The sequence below is a fragment of the Engraulis encrasicolus genome, chromosome 4 (genome assembly GCF_034702125.1).
Source record: "Engraulis encrasicolus isolate BLACKSEA-1 chromosome 4, IST_EnEncr_1.0, whole genome shotgun sequence".
Lineage (NCBI taxonomy): Eukaryota > Metazoa > Chordata > Actinopteri > Clupeiformes > Engraulidae > Engraulis > Engraulis encrasicolus.
The window spans coordinates 51,997,872-52,019,050 of record NC_085860.1 but is presented as its reverse complement, the minus strand read 5'-3'; the positions used below and the strand labels follow the sequence as shown (position 1 = coordinate 52,019,050).

The 21,179-nt window shown below is 43.8% G+C and overlaps 1 protein-coding gene across 1 annotated transcript in view; it reads left to right on the top strand.

Annotated features, from left to right (window-relative positions):
• Positions 1–234: 234 nt before the first annotated feature.
• Positions 235–21,179, top strand: part of cmip (c-Maf inducing protein) — a 52,300-nt gene continuing 31,355 nt past the window's right edge. Inside the window, 1 exon segment of the mRNA XM_063197683.1 lies at positions 235–1,109. Within this exon segment, the coding sequence (XP_063053753.1) occupies positions 786–1,109 (324 nt within the window). The 5' untranslated portion in view covers positions 235–785.

Below are 21,179 nucleotides of genomic sequence, written 5' to 3'. Positions count from 1 at the left end.
ATGGATTTAGTGCCACAACTTGCTGGAGAAAAGCGTTTAGCGTATGGGAAAACCCTCGAAATCAGGAAAGCATGCCTTTTATCAACGTGTTCAGCGAGGCAACAGCCAAATTGATGGTGCGCCCTCTCCATTTTCATGCGAAGGAAACGGCACCCTATCACGGCAGCAGACAGTACAGCAGAGAGACGCACAGCGCATCCGTTTGCCTCCCCATTGACGTCACTTTGGTATCACATGAACGAGTCAGGACCAATCCAAATTGCCCTATCGAAGTGCTCGGTTCCTTCGTGAAGATAGGGGGAAAAGACAGAAAAAAGGAACCATGTCGACGAGCAGCTAATGAACAAAAACCCACGAAGAATCTCGACGCCGTCGGATTATTACATGAACAGAGAATTATAACGTCGCGGGTGCTTTGGATTACACTATGAAGAGTGACAAATGGATTTGGCAATGGCTCGAACATATTGAATAGCTCGTGTCTGTCTGTGTGTGCGGGGGGGAGGAAAGACATTTCAGCGAGAATTGTAAGCAACGATAGGAAGACAATACGCCTGTGAAACCTCTCACCTTTTCTCACCCAGATAGCCCTCTGAAGTATTCTTTAATGGCTCTCCTGTCTGTCTCTCCTCCGCGTCTTTTTTCCGACCGCACCACTCATAAAACAATCGAGGTCGAATCGCCGTAGCCTGCCATTAAGTCCTGATACGACCGTTCGGGTGTCAGAATCTGCTTTTTAGTACCTATACTGACAACCTTTGGGTGTTTGATACAGACGTTTGAACATGGATTTTAACGGCAGCGGGGGAGGGAACGAGCTCCACAACAACCAGTTCTATCAGTCCGAGGAAAGCAAGCCTTTACTGGGAGAGATGTCTTCACCGCCACCGCCAGAGGGTAATAACAATAAGCTGGTCGCCGGGCCATGTCGAAGGACTCTTCACTGCAGCAGTGGGATGCGTTACAAACTGCTCCAGGAGGGAGATATTCAGGTGTGCGTGATTAAACACCCTCGCACTTTTCTAAGCAAGATCCTCACGTCGAAATTTCTGAGGAGGTGGGAGCCGCACCATCTCACCTTGACGGAGAGCAGTCTGGTGTCCGCAACGGTGAGTTTCTCTTTCAGGAACAGCAAACGATAAAGCAATCCAGACATGGTCATATTGTAGTAGACCAACACATGAAGTCTACTACCTTATATACCAAGTCGGTTGTTTTGTCTTATTCGCTTCACTGTTTTGCTCTATGCCACTTCAAGGGACTAGGCCTAGCAGTGTCTGACGTAATTTCAATTGTACAGCAAAGATTCCATTGTTTCCCCCTTCGTCTGCTCGGATCCATATTCCATTTTGTCAGCTGATATGATGGCTACAATGTTGCTTTCTATTTTGCTCTGTCCGCAACAACCTCTTCTCCTACACGTCAGAACTGCTGCCCTCACAGAGTGTGTGCTTAGGTGTTACAACTTCAGTGAGGAGGGTCAGCATTTCATATTTTGGTCACATCATTTTATTTCTAGCCAGAATTTTTGTTTGAAGTCACATCAAACTCGACATTTGGCGTAAATTGACGTGTAGCCAAGCTGACCCAAAAGTCGACGGCATATAGGCCTAGCCTAGAGTAGACCTCATCGCGGCAGTCTCTACAATTTGGACTTTATCTAAAATCTGATCTTAAATGTCAACCGAAGACTTCTGGAAGACATTTTCTGTGTTGTTTGTTTAGATAGGCTATACTATTATTGGATTTGAGGCCTTGCAGGTAAGCGGGCTACTCCAAGAGCTTCACAGGCCTGCTCTGGCTCATCGGCCGCCTCACGAGTTGTGCGTGTGTAGGCCATGTAGATTTGTCATGCAAAGCAAAGCTCACTATTCTAATGATGTGCTTTTACAACAAGTTATTCTTTTGTCGATAGTTTGGTGATCTGAATGATGCATTGTTTTAAAAATGTACATTTGTAGCATACAAAATATACTCAACATGGGCATTATAAGGACATGCCACTATACCTAATTATACCTGAAAAATACATAGGATTAACCCTTTGAAAATAAGACTGTCACTGCTGTCACAAAGCGTAAATATCACAAAAGGACAACTTAAGTTTAGTTCTTTCTTTCGTTGAGATTCTTTTTCTTTTCTCCTTTCTTTCTTTCTGTACTCTTGTGGCAAATTGTATGCTCTTATGTGCTCTCTTGTCGTATAATCTACAAATTATATGGCATGCATTAAGGATCTCGCATCAACACAGTAATTACACTTTATACACAGTCAATGTGTCATACCTGCCAATAAGGCCCAATTGTGAGCTGTGAGCCTATCAAGTGAGTGACAGAGAAGGCTCCGCTGTTTAGTTTGTTCACATGTATGCTTGAGAACTTGGCTCGCTGTCAGGTTCCCTCTTGAAAGGGGATTGGGCCTTTGTTCAGCTTGGGTGGGTGTGCTGTGCAGTGTGTGTGTGTGTGTGTGTGTGTGTGTGTGTGTGTGTGTGTGTGTGTGTGTGTGTGTGTGTGTGTGTGTGTGTGTGTGTGTGTGTGTGGTGTGGAGGCCCTATGTTCCTGTGTCCTGTCCTGTCCTGTCCTCACTGCACTCTCCCCACACTTCCCATTGTTCCTCACAATCACGTTAGACTGGAGACCGGCGGCCTGTATACCTCGTTCGCCATGTTGTCTTTCGAATGTTTTGATCGCCCACAGTCGCCCAAGAGAAAGCAGGAAACGTACACAAGGCATAGTCCCACCCACCTGCAAACAACAAGCACACCGGCACGTGGACTAGGGAGATGGATGTGGCCCGGTGTGGAGTCTGGATTTTTCTTTCTTTCTTTCTTTCTTTCTTTCTTTCTTTCTTTCTTTCTTTCTTTCTTTCTTTCTTTCTTTCTTTCTTTCTTTCTTTCTTTCTTTCTCTCTCTCTCTCCCCCTCTCTCTCTCTCTCTCTCTCTCTCTCTCTCTCTTTCTTTCTTTCTTTCTCTCTCTGTTGACTTGCACAGACACCTTTATATGCTTACTAGTCAGTAATAACCTGTATGCCTCTGGACTGTGAAATACTACATAGCTGAAATCATTCATTTACATTACATTGAACAGGCACTTTTTAAAATCAAAAGCGACTTACAAATCTGGATGTATTCTGGAACGGACAATACTGTACGTGGGGATATGGTGAGCATACAGGCCAAGTAGGGTTAGTGCATAAGAGCAGTTAGTTGTTTTTAATTATGAAGGAAAATAATTCAATAAATTGCCTTTATTAACCATTTATTATCAGTGAGTGATTGGTAGTTGAGATAAGTAAGTTCAGAGGTGTGGAATTAACACAGGGGATGTTTGGCATAGGGGTGGGCGATATGGCAAAAATGTTGTATCACGATTTTTTAACATGAAATCACGATTTCGATTTTTTTATCACGATCTTCCATCCAAAAAATAAAAACAACAAAAAACAACTTTCATATACTTGCAATTTGTAATTTGCAGTCAATAAAATGTTAACACACTGATGATACTCTCATAAAGTGTACAATTGGAATACAATAATGTAAAGAATAAAGTCAAGACAACAACACGAGTGAGAAAACGTCACTCTGATACTGATAATAAACATCCTCACTGCAAGACGATCTATACGATTTCTCCACTTTGGCAGATTCGAGACGATATTTTACTCAATATCGCGATTCACGATATAATATCGTCATATCGCCCACCCCTAGTTTGGCACAGATTAATTTAGTGGTCGTGGCTTGTACCTGGAGATGAGCCATACATGACTGGATTTTGGAGTGGCAACCAGGGCTCTAATTTTACTTTTTTCATCACCAGCCAAAATGGCTAGTTGATGGTAATGTTACCAGCCAAACACACACTCACTAATGGGTCAAAGTGGCTAGTGAGTTAGTCTTTTCTACCAGCCAAACTGAAATTTCACCAGCATTTGACTGGTTGGCTGGTGTTAATTTAGAGCCCTGGTGGCAACGTTCTCTGGCTAACGCAGGGAGGAGAGGCTTGATTTCTATCGTCAGGTTTCTTCTACGTCCTGTGATATGGTGTTGTGTGCTGTCAGAGAGGGGGGCAGGGGTGTAAATGATCATCGATTTGTATCGATACATCGATCCTACAGCCGGTGAATTTTATCGAATCATTGGCTTAGGACAGGGTTTCCCAAACTGGGGTGCGTGCACCCCTGGAGGTGCGCGACCTGCTACAAGGGGGTGCGCGAGTTGAATAGAGCAATGGCTGAGTGTGGGTTTTTATACAAAAATTAAGGAACATTACGTAGTTTGTAATTGTTTTTTTGGTGAATTGCATGCTGGAAGGATCCAGCTGAAGTGTCATTTATAACTCCTAGACTTGTTATGCAACAAGTTCCATTAATGATGGCCAAAAAACCATCAGGTCTATTGGAAATGGGGATTGCCCAAAATGTGCGGCTATGCAACATTTGCTTAGGGGGTGCGCGAACCACATTGAAATGTAAAAGGGGGAAAAGTTCGGGAACCGCTGGCTCAGGAAATCAGTATTGAATCTGCGTGTAGGTTCTGATTTACAGGCCTACTAGCCTGGCCCTGCCATCTGTAAACCGCTCAGTTCACACAATTGCCCTCCATGTACGAGTGTATGGTAAGACCAAGCTAGGTCTACCCTGCTGCATTGGCTAGCAAAAACTTTGAGAAGGTTAATGTTTTATAAGTTACGTCTGTGGACCCCTGGTGGCATTGAAGTGTTTTAGAGTATCATTAAGGTGGGCAGGAGTGGTTATCACACCTTGAGGTGCTTGTAAATGTTGTGATACAGTCCTAATATTAGACGCACAAGGCCTATGCCATGGTAAAGCGGTTATATTAAACGGTTAATTTGGGTAAAAAGAAATCTGTGAAATCAGGCCCATTACATGTAACAAAAAATAAATGAAAATGTCGTAATGTCATGGCAAGCTGAATCAAAAAAATGATTTCTAAAGAATGATGAATAATACTGTGTGAGATCAGCTAGTGGTAACATAAGTCATAAATCACCCATTCAGACAGAGATGCGATGAACAGAGATGCAAAGGAGATGCAATCATTATTATCGTATCTTTTTTCCCCCATTTGCCCTAGTACTCATCCAGTTCTCTTGACATCATTCAAAGGCCTTAACATCATGATGTCACATGAGTTGTTGTGTGAGCTGGGAAAAGCTTGTGTGCTGCTGGGAATAGAAACAGACGAGAAACAGTGATTCAGCCAGGGATCTATACTATCCTGTCACTGGTACCATAAAAGCTTATTGCAGGCATCCGGTAACACATTCTCTGAAGCCCATATCTATAGCGCATTATGAGCACATTTGTAACAAACTTATAATGCACATCATAATTAATCATAGTGTATTATGACTACGCTCAAAACGCTTATATCAACAGTCATGAATAACTATTAATCTAGCTTATAATGCATTATAAATCTTGTTTTGAGTGTTTGTGAATGGTTATAAACTACAGGCAGTGAAGGGTCTTATAATACATTATAACTGTCATAATGCACTATGATTAATTATGATGTGCATTATAAGTTTTTATAAATGCGCTCATAATGCGCTATAGATATCATATGGGCTTCATAGAAAGTGTTACCAGGGATCTTTGCCATCTATTCCAGGGGTCTAATACGATCCAGTCATTGATAACATCTAGGAGGACAGCCGATAGTGGGGTGGGGGGGCAAACGGGTCAGCTGTCCCGGTTAGGGCCCGACCGATATGGTTTTTTTCAGGGCCGATACTGATACCGATTGTTTATGGAAATGGGAGGTCGATAACCGATTTGTGCAACAGATATATAGAAATGTTGTTCATAATAAAATGTAATGAAATATAAATTATTATTATATATATACACATATATTTAGTGATAATGATGAACTCTCATGGACTCAGGGAGAGCAGAATAGAAGATGCATTCAGAACGAAACGGCTGCAAAATTGGTTGTGAAAGTTATACAAACTTATCGGTGGAAATTTATTGAAAGTATGGCTGATACCGATATCCCAAAAATGCTAAATATCGGCCCGATGTATTGGTGGGGCCGATATATCGGTCGGGTCAGCCGTCCCAGTCCCAGGGAGGCCGGGGGATTGTGTCCACATTACATTGTAGAGAAGGGGGCTTTTCAGATAACGTCACCCCAGGCCTGCCCAAAGTTGTCCGTGTGGTCTGACTTGCATCTGTACCAGTGATATGCAGGTATACCGTCTACACCAGTAAACTTCAGGATGGCCTGCTTCCATTCTCAGCGTCACAGAAAATGAGTTTTTATCTTCATCAAGGTTCCAGTGCAGAGACACTTTAATATCTTGCAAGGACTTCTTGTAGATGTACATAGCATGCATTACTAAAGAGTATTAACCCGTAACATGGAATGAAATAAATTGAGCTACACTGTATAAAAATGTTTTTTTTTTGTGTGAGCAGAACATGTAACAAGTCAGTCACCAGTAAATGACGTGTTTCCGTGTGACTATCTGACCACGTGGTGGTGGTTGTGGTGTGTCCTCGAAGACTGAAGACGAGCTGGCTGTTATTCCTGTTACCGTGCGGTCTCTCTCTCTCTCTCTCTCGGTGCTCAGATGAGATACGCCGTGTGGGGCTAACTAACCTGCTTGATAAAACCCCAGCGCTTTGTTCAGCACCTACAGTACGCTAGCACCTCATTTCCACAGTCGGTTTTTACTGGTGGGCCTACAGCTCGACACAGCACAACTCGGCCACCACTTTTTGCTTTTACGATTGAGCTGTGTCATACCTATTCAGAAAACAAAAAGTGGCGTCCGAGTCGCGCTGTGTCGAGCTGTAGGCCTAATTCACGAATGGTGAATTTGGTTTGTGGCAGTTAGGGGTTAACTTTTGTGTAATGGGGACAACACATTTGGTGTGTGTGTCTGTGTGTGTGTCTGTGTGTGTGTTAGGGTGTGTGATTGTGTGTCTGTGTGTGTTAGGGTGTGTGCCTGTGTGTCTGTGTGTCTGTGTGTGTTAGGGTGTGTGTCTGTGTGTGTGTATGTGTGTGTTAGGGTGTGTGTCTGTGTGTCTGTGTGTCTGTGTGTGTTAGGGTGTGTGTCTGTGTGTGTTAGGGTGTGTGTCTGTGTGTCTGTGTGTGTGTGTGTGTCTGTGTGTATTAGGGTGTGTGTGTGTGTCTGTGTGTGTTAGGGTCTGTGTGTGTGTGTCTGTGTGTGTGTGAGGGTGTGGTTGGGGGGGGGGTCACACAGGATCCAGCCATGCTCAGCTGCAGCTAACTGTTATAATGTAGTACTAGACGACCCTTTTGGTGTGCACACAGTAGCTGCACTCAACGCCTATAGTGTCACTGGGGTGGGTCACTTACCTTAGCACAGAGCCATCTAATAACAGAGTTGCGCAAACCGGGGACCAGGAAGTCGGTTGGTGATGTGATTTGCGTAGATTAAAATGTTTCTTAACAGTAAACTTCTGTTCGTTGGAAACTAACACAGAACCATCACATACCAAACAAATATTAAGTACAAACAAATTACATTACCTTTACCACATTTTCTGTGTTCTACGGCCACCTCCTGGAACTAAGTAACTTCTAATAGAACTAAAGTCAATGGGGATTTCCATGTTAACGCTCCGTGAGGCTCCATGAGAGCCGCCATTGCTGTGGAAAGATTGGTCCATAGAGGTCTATGGGAGTGGCGTAACTCTGATATTAGATGGCTCTGCCTTAGCAGGAAACGCGTTTATCTTAAGTGACTTAAAAAAAGTGAACCTAGAGTACGCAGCTACTAATGTATGTGGAGAAATCTAAGAATGCTCTAGTTCAGTGATTCTCAAACTATGGGCCGGGGCCCACAGGTGGGCCCTGCAGGTATTCCAAGTGGGCCTTGAAATCGTTTTCCAAAAATAATAATCATATTTTGGTGTGTGTTGCAGTTGATTTATTTGAGTTTTATTCTTAATTGGGTCAGAGGTGAGCCCCGAACATTTTTGACAATTTCGAGTGGGCCCCAAGTTGAAAAAGGTTGGGAACCCCTGCTCTAGTTGTATTTGTAAATACAGTACGTACCTGTTGAGCAGGTAGCTGTGCTGAGTTGGCGAGGGCGTTTCACCACCTCTTGGCCTTCCTTCCTACCTACCCTACCCTGCCCTGACTGGCTGGCTGGCTGGCTGGCTGTTGTTTTGGGGTAAACGCTGCTGGCATGGTACACCAGTGATCTCACTGACGGATATGAAAGAGGTGACTCACACATTATCGTCTAATCACCATGCTTTTGCCGTGTGTGTGTGTGTGTGTGTGCGTGCATGCTGTATGTGTGTGCCTGCCTGTGTGTGTCTGTGTACATTTATGTTTGGGGAGGGGGTGGAGTAGCCTACATTTGCGTAACATGGAATCAGCACAAGTATTTCCTGATACACTCGACACAAGAGGAGATGTCAGAGCTTTCCTTGTAAGTCTGGCCGCCTGGAGACATCCTTTTCTCTGACAGGCCTGCGCAGGGCAGGCAGCACTGTGGCATCCTTTTCTCTCACAGGCTTGCGCAGGGCAGGCAGCACTGTGCCTGGCAGGAGCACGTTGGCTTGGGCTGTGGGAGTGTTTGTCTGCGAAATACAAGAGTGAGTGGCATTACAAGAGCCGTGATGACGAAGGGTCAGAGCACCCCTATTGCAGCGTTATTAGGCAGGGCTCAATTTTCATCATTGTTTCCATTTAGTTTCGTTGCTTGCGTTAGTGCAGGGGTGGGGAACCTTTTTTCATTCAACGGGCCACTTAAAATTCCTTAAAAGTCCTCCGAGGGCCTTACTTGTACTGGAAATGTAATTTCTAAAATTCCTTTACAAAATGTGTCATATTTCATGTGAAGCGGCATAACATTGAAGTTATATCGGGGGCTGGATAAAACGGCCTCAAGGGGCCGCAAACAACCCTCGAGACATTGGTTCCCCACCCCTGCGTTAGTGGTAGGAGGTTAGCCGGTATCGAGGATGCTGCCCTCGAGACATTGGTTCCCCACCCCTGCGTTAGTGGTAGGAGGTTAGCCGGTATCGAGGATGCTGCCCTCGAGACATTGGTTCCCCACCCCTGCTTTAGTGGTAGGAGGTTAGCCGGTATCGAGGATGCGTCTCACTCATCATTCGTAAGGCTATTGGCCAGTTGCCCAGTTTTGTATTAAATATGATCTGAACCTCCCTTAAAATTATACAAGTATACAGGTTTTGGTTAAGCAACTTTAGAAATTACATTCGCAACACAAAATCTTTATCCTTTCAGGGAACCTAGTCAAGGTAGTCCATGGTAAGTTTTGATGTTTGTTGTCAGGGTGGGCACCTTAACAATAAAGTGCTAGGCGAAACCCTGTATGAAATATACTTGCCAGTGCAACAAACACTACCGTACGTGACCCTATTGTAGGTTCATGTAGGATCCAGTCATAAAATGTAAGAATCAGCACCAACGATGTATACACAATTTAGCTCCTATATGTTTTTTTTTATTATCATTATTTTTTTCCCCTGAAGACAGTTTTCAGCATTATGGCTTTTTACTTAATTGATGTAGCCATGGTTTGTGGCATGTAACTAACGGTGGGGTTACACACATGTGTGCATTTATGTTTGACGATGGGTGTATCTGAAGTAGGTGGGGTCGTGACAATTCACACGGGGGCAAAGAGATTTAAGCACTAGTTGATTTGTCAAAAGTTCTGCATGTCTCATTTTTTTGCAAGAAGCACGGCATTCAATGCAATGCTGCGGGGACAGAAGACAGTGTGGCAATATGTGACATCACCCAACACAAAGTGAATGGGGGTCAAAGACGTCTTTGTCCTTCAGTGTTACGGACACCTGTACAGTCCGGCGACTGTAACTGTAAAAAAACATGATTTTTAAATAGTTTGAAGTGAATGGATGACAGCCGAGGCTTTCATGAATTCCCTGTAACAATAAATAAATAAAAAGAGTCATGTTTTTACAGTTACAATCAGCAGAAGGCATCCATTACACTGAATGACAATGCCATTTTGCACGTCTTTGACCCATGGGAAAACAAAACGACGCAACGCAAAACAACGCAACTGAGCGCTTCACGTGCTTCACCAGAGGCTTGGAGTGGGCTGCTATGGAGGAGCAGGAATGGGGATTGCAATGGTCCCTCTCTCTATATCTCTCTCTCTTTTCTCTCTCTCTCTCTTTTCTCTCTCTCTCTCTACCTCTCTCTATATCTCTCTCTTTTCTCTCTCTCTCTCTCTATATCTCTCTCTATATCTCTCTCTTTTCTCTCTCTCTCTCTATATCTCTCTCTATATCTCTCTCTTTTCTCTCTCTCTCTCTCTTTTCTCTTTCTCTCTCTGTCTCTCTGTCTCTCTCTCTCTCTCTCTCTCTCTCTCTCTCTCTCTCTCTCTCTCTACCTCTTCTTCTCTCTCCCCCCCTTCTCTCTCTCTTTTCTCTCTCTCTTTTCTCACTCTCTATCTCTCTCTCTCTCTCTCTCTCTCTCTCTCTCTCTCTCTCTCTCGCTCTCTGTTTACGGGCCGGAACAAAACGGCCTAGAACTGGGACATCCATTGTGGTGAGTCCCGGTTCTGCATGGCTGCGGACCTACTGGTGTTTGCTGGGATTATGAAGGAGGTGTGTGTGTGTGTGTGTGTGTGTGTGTGTGTGTGTGTGTGTGTGTGTGTGTGTGTGTGTGTGTGTGTGTGTGTGTGTGTGTGTGTGTGTGTGTGTGTACGTACATGGAGCAAGGTCTTTGTGTGTCCAAATGTTTCACTACTTAGGATGAGGACGCACGCTGCATTGTTGATCTTAGGGCTGGGCAATATGACGATACATATCGTTATCGTGATATAAAAGTGTATATCGTGACCTTTCTCCTGTATCGCTTATATCTTGATATTCAATTGTATAAAATTGATAAAATTACTATCATTTAATTGCATCTCATGTTGTTACAATGCACACTATAAGTTAATGTAACTGTAAAAATAAGAATAAAAAGATCCATTTTAAAGAAAGGTTGTTTTGCGACATGAAAAAATAAAGAGCAAATAAAGAGAATGACTGAAAACGTATGTAATTGTGCTATATTGTGATATATATCGTTATCGTGATACAAATTAATCCATATCGTGATACAGTTTGTTTTCCATATCCTAGTTGAGCTCCATACAGTGATGGACTAGTCATCTCACAGTGTAATATTAATCAATGTAATAAGTTACTAATCACTGTGCACAGTGCAATAAGTAATCAATCAATCAAAAGTATTTATATAGCACATTTCATACTCAGTCGTTATTCAATGTGCTTCAGAAAAAAAGGAAAAAGAAAGATGAGGAATGATAGACGTGTCAAATTGAAATTAGTAGTAGGTGACAGCGTTGGAATGCTGGGGCCTCATGGAAAGTATTGAACAAAGTAAATTGAAATAAGCAAGATTGCTCATATCAGCCCTACTAGTTAATCCAAGGCAGATGAAAATAAAGCTGTTTTTAATTTCTAAAGCAAGCTGTTGATTTCAACAGAAAGCTGTTTACAGTATTTAAATGCCATTTCACCCTGCCTGAAACATTAAAACATTACAAACAAACAAGGAAGCCATATTGCCATCAATACTATCGCCATTCACACATGAGTAGCGGCACTGACCTGTGATTAGGAAGTGTGTCTTCACTGAGTTTCCTCATTCCTAGTGGAGCTGATAAATCAACAATAAACCATCGCACAACGGGGTGGGGAACATGCAAGTGAAGTTTTGCTTTGAGTTGTTGGGGGGGGGGCGGCATACCATGTTGTGTGGCAAATAGGGCTGTAACGATACACTTAACTCACGATTCGGTTCATATCACGATTTTTGACCTACGGTTCAATACACCCCATGATTTCTGAAATGTATCTCCACTGAAGTTTGGAAACACTATCACATCAAATCATAAGGTTGTTTTCTGGACTAATGGGTAATAAAACTTTGAAAGGGCGTATCACGATACTGCCTCCTTGTATCATGATACAGTATCGTGACTCTGTGTGTCACGATTTCTCGATTCGATACAATATCGTTACAGCCCTAGTGGCAAAAAGTATCGTGATTCATTTGTCTTACTCTTTCAGAGTAAAATACTGTGTATGTCAGCTGACGATGGGGACTATGGGGAGCATGGCTTGGTCCGTGTTGTGGACTGGGCTGGCCTGTTGGGCTTTGGGCTGCAGTAAGTTACTTGTGGCTTTAGTTTGCCAGGATGGAACTCTTCTTTGGAACTCTTCTTTGGAACTCTTCTTTGGAACTCTTCTTTGGAAGCGTTTGTCCACTATCCTCCTGGGGGGTGGGGGGGCACCCAAGGCCAAGCTGTGCTTTGGCTGTAGTGCGTGACGTGTAGCATGCTGATCACGATGACGCCACACACACACACACACACACAGTCAGTGTGTGGGAATAAAATACATATTCCTCTGACCGTGCTTCCTCTGGTGTCCCATCATGTGTGACTAGTAATAGGATGTTTTTGATGCTGCTGCTGCCCATCAAGTGTACTGTCGGCTTAGTTGTGGTTTTTGTTACAGACTTTAATGGTACCCTGTGATGCGCAGTTTCCAACCACCACAGCCGACTCTAGTGTATCTGTTGTGGTGGGGGAATCTGTTGCCAATCTTGAGGTGACGTAAGTTACTGTACGCCATTTGAAGACAAGTGTGATGCAAGACGAGTGGGAGCTGCAGTGTTATATGGCAAACTGTTGGTTTGCTTACGACTGCCTCCAAATAACTACTTGTTACTTTTCATAAGAGTATAGGTCAGGGAAGTCAACAAAAGCCGCTGAGTATTCATGTTGGGTTAGATCGTGCGACCCTTTAGGACTACTCTTATCCATTTTACAGAAAGGCTTTTGAAACCCTACCAGTCGTTATTTAGCACATGGATATCCGATGTATCATGTGTGATTTGTTGCCTATTTGGGTTACATTTTAATTTTCCAGCTATGTTGTAACATGGGTTCAGGACAGCTGCACCCCAGGCCTGTAGGGGGGGCTAGAGTCACACTGGTTTTGTGGCGTAGGCTAAAAAAACCAACATAATAAATAATATAAAGTGTTCTTGAAGAAGTACTGTGGAGTGGGAGGCGAGCAACGATAAACTACTATGGACTGAAATTTGGAATTCGACAACAACGGCTAAAACATATACAGTAGTACAATGGTGACCTGCTGTTGCACTACTTAGGAAAGAAAAGAAAGATGCACATGGACGCAAGCGATGGTTTGAGGACCACGCACAAACAAAAACAAACGGACTTGTATGCATATAGTATAGAGTGAGCAAAGCTATGTGCTCTGTGTCTGTCTCACTCACTCACACACTCACTCACACACTCACTCACTCACTCACTCACTCACTCACTCACTCACTCACTCACTCACTCACTCACTCACTCACTCACTCACTCACACACACACACACACACACACACACACACACACACACACACACACACACACACACACACACACACACACACACACACACACACCCTGAGGTCCCTCAGCTGATTGCCTGACACTCTGAGGTCAAAATAAAGTTCCTGTCAGCTTATCATATGAGACCGTCTGGAAATTCCTAAGACATGGGGCAAGGGAAGGCTTACACTGTTCTGCAAGCTCTCTCTCAGCTGGTGAGGGAAACTGTTGGAAAAATGGCCTACTACTCCACTGGGAAGGCTGTCTTGAACACCGCAGGGCAGGCGAGCGATGAAAGAATAAACTCTACTAAGGTTTATTTCCTCTCTGACTGAAAACATTTGCATGCGCCAAGCACAACCGTACAGCATTGCCGAGCAAATCTAATTTGTCTGTCGGGCTTCCTCCATCACTTGATTGGCACATTGCGTTTCAATGCATGACTGAGAGGTAACCTGATTGATTCATGATATTTGGATTTGAAATGAATGATATTAGTTTCTATTCCATAAAACATAGCCTTGAACTGTTAACAGTGTGCTGTATTTTCACATTCATAAGGTTTCGGCAAAAAATATCAAACAGACTTTTTATTCTTTATCAAGTGCTGTGTTGCAATGAAAAGGCATTTGACATATCCATTAGCTATTACAGCAATATTATGGGTTGTTTTTTTACTGCTATTTAATTGGACTGATGAAACCTCCTGATACCCTATTTTCTGTTTCTTAAACCTAACCTTTATTTAGCCAGGAAAAGTCCCATGGATACTTAGTTTATCTTCTGCTAAAGTCCTGTTCCTGGTTGATATCTGGTGAAAACTGACAAAGCCTATATGCTGAATGAAAACAGAAAGCTGTTAAAAGGGGGGGGGAATCCAGTTGCTTACAGCTAAACTTGGTGTTAACTAACATTGCATGAGATGAAATGAATGGGGATCGCTGGTCACTCACAGTCGCTCAGACGGAGCACCAGACCAGACAGATGATGTTTTGGGCTGGGCGCCACCCTTTCCTCACAGGAAGGCTCTTCCCCCATGTCTGTTTCCTAGTCGCACTGCCGATGCCGCTGATGTGTTTCATAGCGACAGGCAGCAGCTGACTTTGGCGCTGGATTACAACACCCGTTTTCCTCAGACTGGGGCGAGAGAGAGTGGTGATGTCCACTGTAGTATCCTTTCTGGGAAAACACGTTTGACTAATGGCGAGCTGTCGGATGCCGACTAGCGCAGCTTGACATAGAATGTTGGAAAAACCTCCCTCCAAACGCCTAAAAAAGATTCACTATGGGTATTTGGGAGGGTAGTTGGGTAGAAATCCTTTGCATGAAGTGAAATAGTCAGTGGAGCTGTGAATGAATTCCTTGACTCCACCAGAGATTGAAGTTAATTTAGCAAAACTGAAGTATCAAAACAAGATGGGGGATAATACCCCCCACCCCTACAAATCTTACCCCATATGAAGACAACAAGCTGTTGGCATATCATTCAAGATTTCTGCTTAGACCTCTCTTCACTCATTAAGACTCCAGCTTTCACAATAGGTCTGTCGACTGAAGACTGTTGCGGTAGTAGTAGCTACAGCCGAAAGGTCGCGAAAGGTTAAGGGATGTGGAGAAGCTGACGGTAACGTTTGGTGACTGACAAACCACAGGCAAGCTCATAAGGATGCATGCTAGACTAGTGTTGTAGTGAAACAGAAAATGAGTAAATTATGATTGCTTAATGATGGGTTTTCAGGAACGGATTTTGATTCCATTGGCCCCCTGGGCCAGACAACAAAAAAGGCCGCCCTCAATGGGTGTTGCTAGTTTGCCGAACGATTCAGGGTTTTAAGGCCAGGTGAGTATTGAGATATAGAGGCTAGAGCTTCAGGCCCCCCTTTGACTCTTGGGCACAGTAGGCCTGTGTGGTCATCTGTCCTTGTAGGTTGTGATAGGGTTTTTCCATTCAAAGAGCAAATCAAATGAATTACATTTGAGTCCAGGAAGCACCTCTAAATACAAACGTGTTGTAAATTGTGGGTTTAGATAGATGATGCACTCAGGGGCATCGTTGTTTCTGTACGTCTCTCTAGGCTACTGCTTACACTGGTCATCTTGTATTGGTGACTTTTGACCTTCCCTTCATTTTTGGCCAATCACAGAGTCAGCACAAGATACTAGGGCTGTAACGATACACTCGACTCACGATTCGGTTCGTATCACGATTTGTGACCTACGGTTCGATACACCCCACGATTTCTGAAATGTATCTCCACTGAAGTTTGGAAACACGATCACATCAAATCATAAGGTTGTTTTCTGGAGTAATGGGTAATAAAATTTGAAAGGGAGTATCACGATACTGCCTCCTTGTATCACGATACAGTATCGTGACTCTGTGTATCACGATTTCTCGGTTCGATACAATATCGTTACAGCCCTACAAGATACACACACACACACACACACACACACAAAGAGCTCCAGCCTGGTTGCTTTGTGTATCTGCTGCCGCTGCTGTATGTCTTGCAGCGCTGCTTGGTGCTGTAACGTTTATTTGCAAGCCAGAGGTGTTTCCATGGTTACCAGCTGCCGTAAGAAGCACTGGCCATCTACCAATCCGAGACCGTGAAGGCGAGGGAAAGATGGACAGAAGGAGAGAAAGGGAGACGTGCAAAAGAGAGAGCCAGAAAGAGATCATTTCATCCACATGCTGTTTGCTCCCAATGAGGATGAGCCTGCCTGTGGGCACTAGACACTGCAGACACACACACACACACACATACAGACACAGACGCATACACACGCGCATGCGCGCACACGGACACAGTATGCGCGCGCGCACACACACACACACATACACACACACACACACACACACACACACACACACACACACACACACACACACATACACACTCACTGCATGCACACACATGCACAGTTGTGCGTAATCATGTTTCCCTTTGTCACGTATGTGAGACACAAAGGAAGCAGTTGGTTTCGAACAGGAAGTCTGCCTGCTGGTCTCAGACGTCAGCACGACCTCACAGTAGGCCACCGAGAGAGAACCCAGAGAACCTTACAGTAGGCCACCTGTAGAACGCACTTACATGACAACCCTGTAGAACGCACCAAGGCCTTACAGTAGGCCACCGAGAACCCTAGGAACATGACAACCTTACAGTAGGCCACCGAGAACCCTAGGAACATGACAACCTTACAGTAGGCCACCGAGAACCCTAGGAACATGACGGCCTCAACACCAAGGCCTTACAGTCACAGCCCTTATAAGAACAGCCTAGCCACTCGCTATTAAGCCCTATTGTACCAGTTGTTTGTATTAGTTTGTATTAGTTCTATGGTTCGGAGACCAGAATGAATGGGACCCAATGGAGCTAGATGCTAAAAATCTTAATTTTCACCCAGGTCTCATCAACAAAGCTCAGATTTGAATGTCGTTCTGGAGATTTCAATAAGGGTTTCACTCAACAGTATAATAAAAAAGCACATATGTCCGTTTGATTTGTTACAGGAGGCGTTTTTGTTGCTCACTACTCGCTAGCATTTTGTGACGTCATAGACACTTAAAAATCACTTTTTAAGCATATGCGTGGCTCAAAAGATCTAAAACTCAGCCGTGGGTATTTTCTATATATAGTCTTTCGAAAGCAACATCCGAATTACACAAGAAAAAATCATATACTGAGATAAAGGCACCATGAGGGGTTTTGCTCCATAGGACTCCATTCATTCTGGTCTCCGGGCCACCACGTGGACAAGGGTGGAACTGCCCCTTCAGTTCTAAATCTGCCATAGAACTAATACAAACCTGCCTCGTTTCGGCAACCGGAAATACACCGTGAAATCAACCAGTGGGATATCTGGTCTTCCTAGAGTATCTGTGTTACAGTACAACCCTGTAGAACACACCAAGGCCTTACAGTACAAATCTGTGGAACATGACAGTTTTACAGTAGAACCCTGTAGAACACAGCAACTCCTTACTGTGTGTCAGCCTGGGACATTCAAAGAAACCGTATGAACATTCCAATTGCTTTTTGGCGAACCGTGTCATCGCTCATTACCATAATATTGGCTGACTTTTAATAGCTGAAAGTCGCCCTGGGAATTCGATTCGGTCGGTTTATTCACCAACCCTCCATAGAGAAATAATGACTTCCGTCGTATAGGTCGCTTTTGGTGCACATGTATGCATGGTATGCAACAGCTTCCTCTTAAGTCTGTGTGCATGCGTGTGCTTACGAAGGCATAACGTGTCATCTAACGCAGCGTAGAGAATTGTTAGTCCAGTGGTTTTGTCTTGTCAGTCAGTGTCCTGTCCAGCATCACATTTCTACTGAAGAGCTTACAGCCTTACAACCGGCAGATGTGGCTTAGCTTCCTCTTCAAGTGCCTTCATATGTTCAGCTACAATCCTGCGAATGTGTACACACACACACACACACACACACACACACACACACACACACACACACACACACACACACCTCCCATGCAACCATCATGGCAGCGTCACTGAGGGAGAGGAGAGGAGAGGAGAGGAGAGGAGAGGAGAGGAGAGGAGAGGAGAGGAGAGGAGCTGCTTCTTAGAACTAGAGTTGTGTTTACAGGGTGAGTCAGCTGGCAGGGCGACCTCCCCTGCACCAGCCCAGCGTCAGTGGACTTCTTTATGGTGATCAACTTTTTATTGAGTAATACATCAAAATACATTAGATCAGGTGTGAGGAACCTTTTTCTTTCGAGGGGCCACTTCAAATTCCTCCACGGCCCGTAAAAGTCCTCCGAGGGCCGCATTATGAAAACAAACCAGGATTTCCCCCTGCACTTTAGGCCTAAATTGAAGGCAGCCACCTTCACAACAGACCCCACTTTCTCTGGGTCCCCTGAAAATATAACTTATTTGTATTGAAATTGTAATTCCTGATATTCTTTTACAAAAATATTTCATGTGAAGCTGCATGTGCATAACATTAAAATTATATCAGGGGCCGGATAAAACGGCCTCAAGGGCCGTAAATGGCCCTCCAGACGTAGGTTCTCCACCCCTGCATTAGATGATGTGTATTATTGTAAAAGAATAACGTTATTGTAAAAGAAACCATAGGGCAAAAACCTCTCCCCACCCAATTCTAAACTACACAAATGACCCATGAAAAAGCAGTTCATGAAGTACAACATGAGAATAAGCTTACACAACCACAAGTGGTGGGCGAAATCCCAGACGTTAGGCTGTGAAGTCAGCCAAAGCCAAGCCCTTTTTGAAAAGGTTGCATCTGTTATCTGTGTATTATTCACACATGCACACACATGCATACACAACTCATTCTCTCTCTCTCTCTCTCTCTCTCTCTCTCTCTCTCTCTCTCTCTCTCTCTCTCTCTCTCTCTCTCTCTCTCTCTCTCTCTCTCTCTCTCTCTCTCTCTCTCTCTCTCTCTCTCTCTCTCTCGCGCACACACACCTCCCTTATCCTTTTTGGATGTAACCTCTGCGTTGGTGACTGACACCATGGCTGTGATCTGATACGGTCATGTATGAGTATTGTTGAGCTTTTCATTGTGTCATGTCCTCTATCAGTTGCCTCCTGTGTTGTCTTTGCGTCATTTATCAGTGGCGTAATAAGCCTCCTCTGACCCGTAGCTCTGGAATGATAACATTATCTATCTGCTGCGTTTGAAGCTGCCTAGATATCTCCTTCTTCCTTGAGTCAGGAATTGCGTTTGCAACAAGTTTGCAACAAGTGTTGCTGCTTCCTGGTTTGAGAGTGACATGTGTTTTTGCCTTGGGAAAAAGATACAGTAGGCTGCCGCAGGGCTGACAAGTTTGTGATAAAATCCCAGATTTGACTGTGTGACTGAGAAAGGATATCTAAGGAGAGATGACGTATATTTTGGAATGATATTTTGGGGTACATTACAGCTCCCCATTTGTAACTGAGCCCTGAGGAAGGTCAGTAGACCGAAAGCTTGGCCTATTATTAAAAAGAACACAAAGGGGATTTAAGTGTGCAGACATTTTTCTTTCAATTTTACACAGTTTTTGTTTATGTTTGGCACCTTTTAATCGAGAGTGCGGTGGGATCCGGTTAAACACAGGGTACATTACTGCTCAAAAGTTTGGGGTCACCCATATTTTTCCTGTTATTTTTTTTAGCAATTCCAGACAGTTTAGACATTCCATTGAATATCTTGAATTGGTACAAAGTTAAGTACCACACAGCCAAAGTTGAAAAAAGGTTTGCTAAGTTGATTAGTTAAACTAGACAGAAGAGTGAAATTCAACTAACCGGTTTGACACATTTATTACATAGCAATGCATGTTTTACTCCGTTTTTCTGTAGACATTTTGTTGGCTTATTTGCAAATTTGGAAATTTGGAAAGCTCTGTCTCTGCCCTTTCCAATGGTAGGTAGGTGTATGACATTTTGTGCATTGCCACCTTGGCTTTAATGTAAATTCATGTCAAAGTAGCTCTCTAGCCATCAGAATGAAGCGAATGGGACCTGTTATTAGGAATTCATGATCCATTGTCTCTGCCATGTTTCAGTGTACAGTCGAGTGTCATACATTGTTGCAATCTCTATCAATGTTTGATTCGACAGGCGTCTATCATATCATTTCACTCACCTCTGATGCGGTACATGCGCATGCACAGACACACACACACACACACACACACACACACACACACACACACACACACACACACACACACACACACACACACACACACACACACACACACACACACACACACACACACACACACACAGCTGCTGTCAGAGAGTGTTAGAGTGGTCGGCCTCTTCCTGTACCTAGTGTGTGTGTTTGTGGGAGGGGTTTCTTTTGAGATTGCTAGCATTTCTGATGAAGCTTCTCTCTCTCTCTTTTTCTCTCTTTCTCTCTCTCTGTTTCTCTCTCTCTCTCTCTCTCTCTCTCTCTCTCTCTCTCTCTCTCTCTCTCTCTTTCTCTGTCTGTGGCATGATCTCTCTCTCTCTCTCTCTCTCTCTCTCTCTCTCTCTCTCTCTCTCTCTCTCTCTCTCTCTCTCTCTCTGTCCCTGTGTCTCTGTCTCTGTCTCTGTCTCTCTCTTTCTGGCCTTATAACTGTGCGATGTGAGTAAGTGCGATCAGACAAGAACAAAAGAGGAAGGGTGTGAGATGATGATGATGATGATGATGATGATGATAAATGATGATGAATAGAAAGCTGCTACGGAGTGACGGGTCCCGTTTTGGCAAAGGACGCGCTCAACTTCTTGGAAAAACGAAAGTCTTTGGGTGCGCGATAAAATGTATCAACTTAAGGAAGAAAAATCCGCACTCACAAACTGCGTCTCATTATTTATTTATATTACCACCATGTTCATCAAGCCTTCATCAGTGCGTGATATAATATAATAATGCATATAAATATATATATATATACAGTAAATATATATAAATAAATAAATAAATAATGAGACGCTGTTTGTGAGTGCAGATTTTTCTTCCTTAAAGTGACGGGTCCTGTGACATTAGCATGAAAAGAAATGAGAATGAGGATGATGATGATGAGAGTCAAGAGGAAGGTGGTGAGGATGACGATAGAAGGGAGTGAGGAGGGGGAGGATGATGGTGGAGAAGAAGAGGCAGGTGAGGATTACCTTAATGATGAAGATGATTGCTCAACGATGATGATTGTGATGAAGACGATGATTGTGTGGAAGAATGTGATGACGATGATGAGGTGGAAGATGCCAG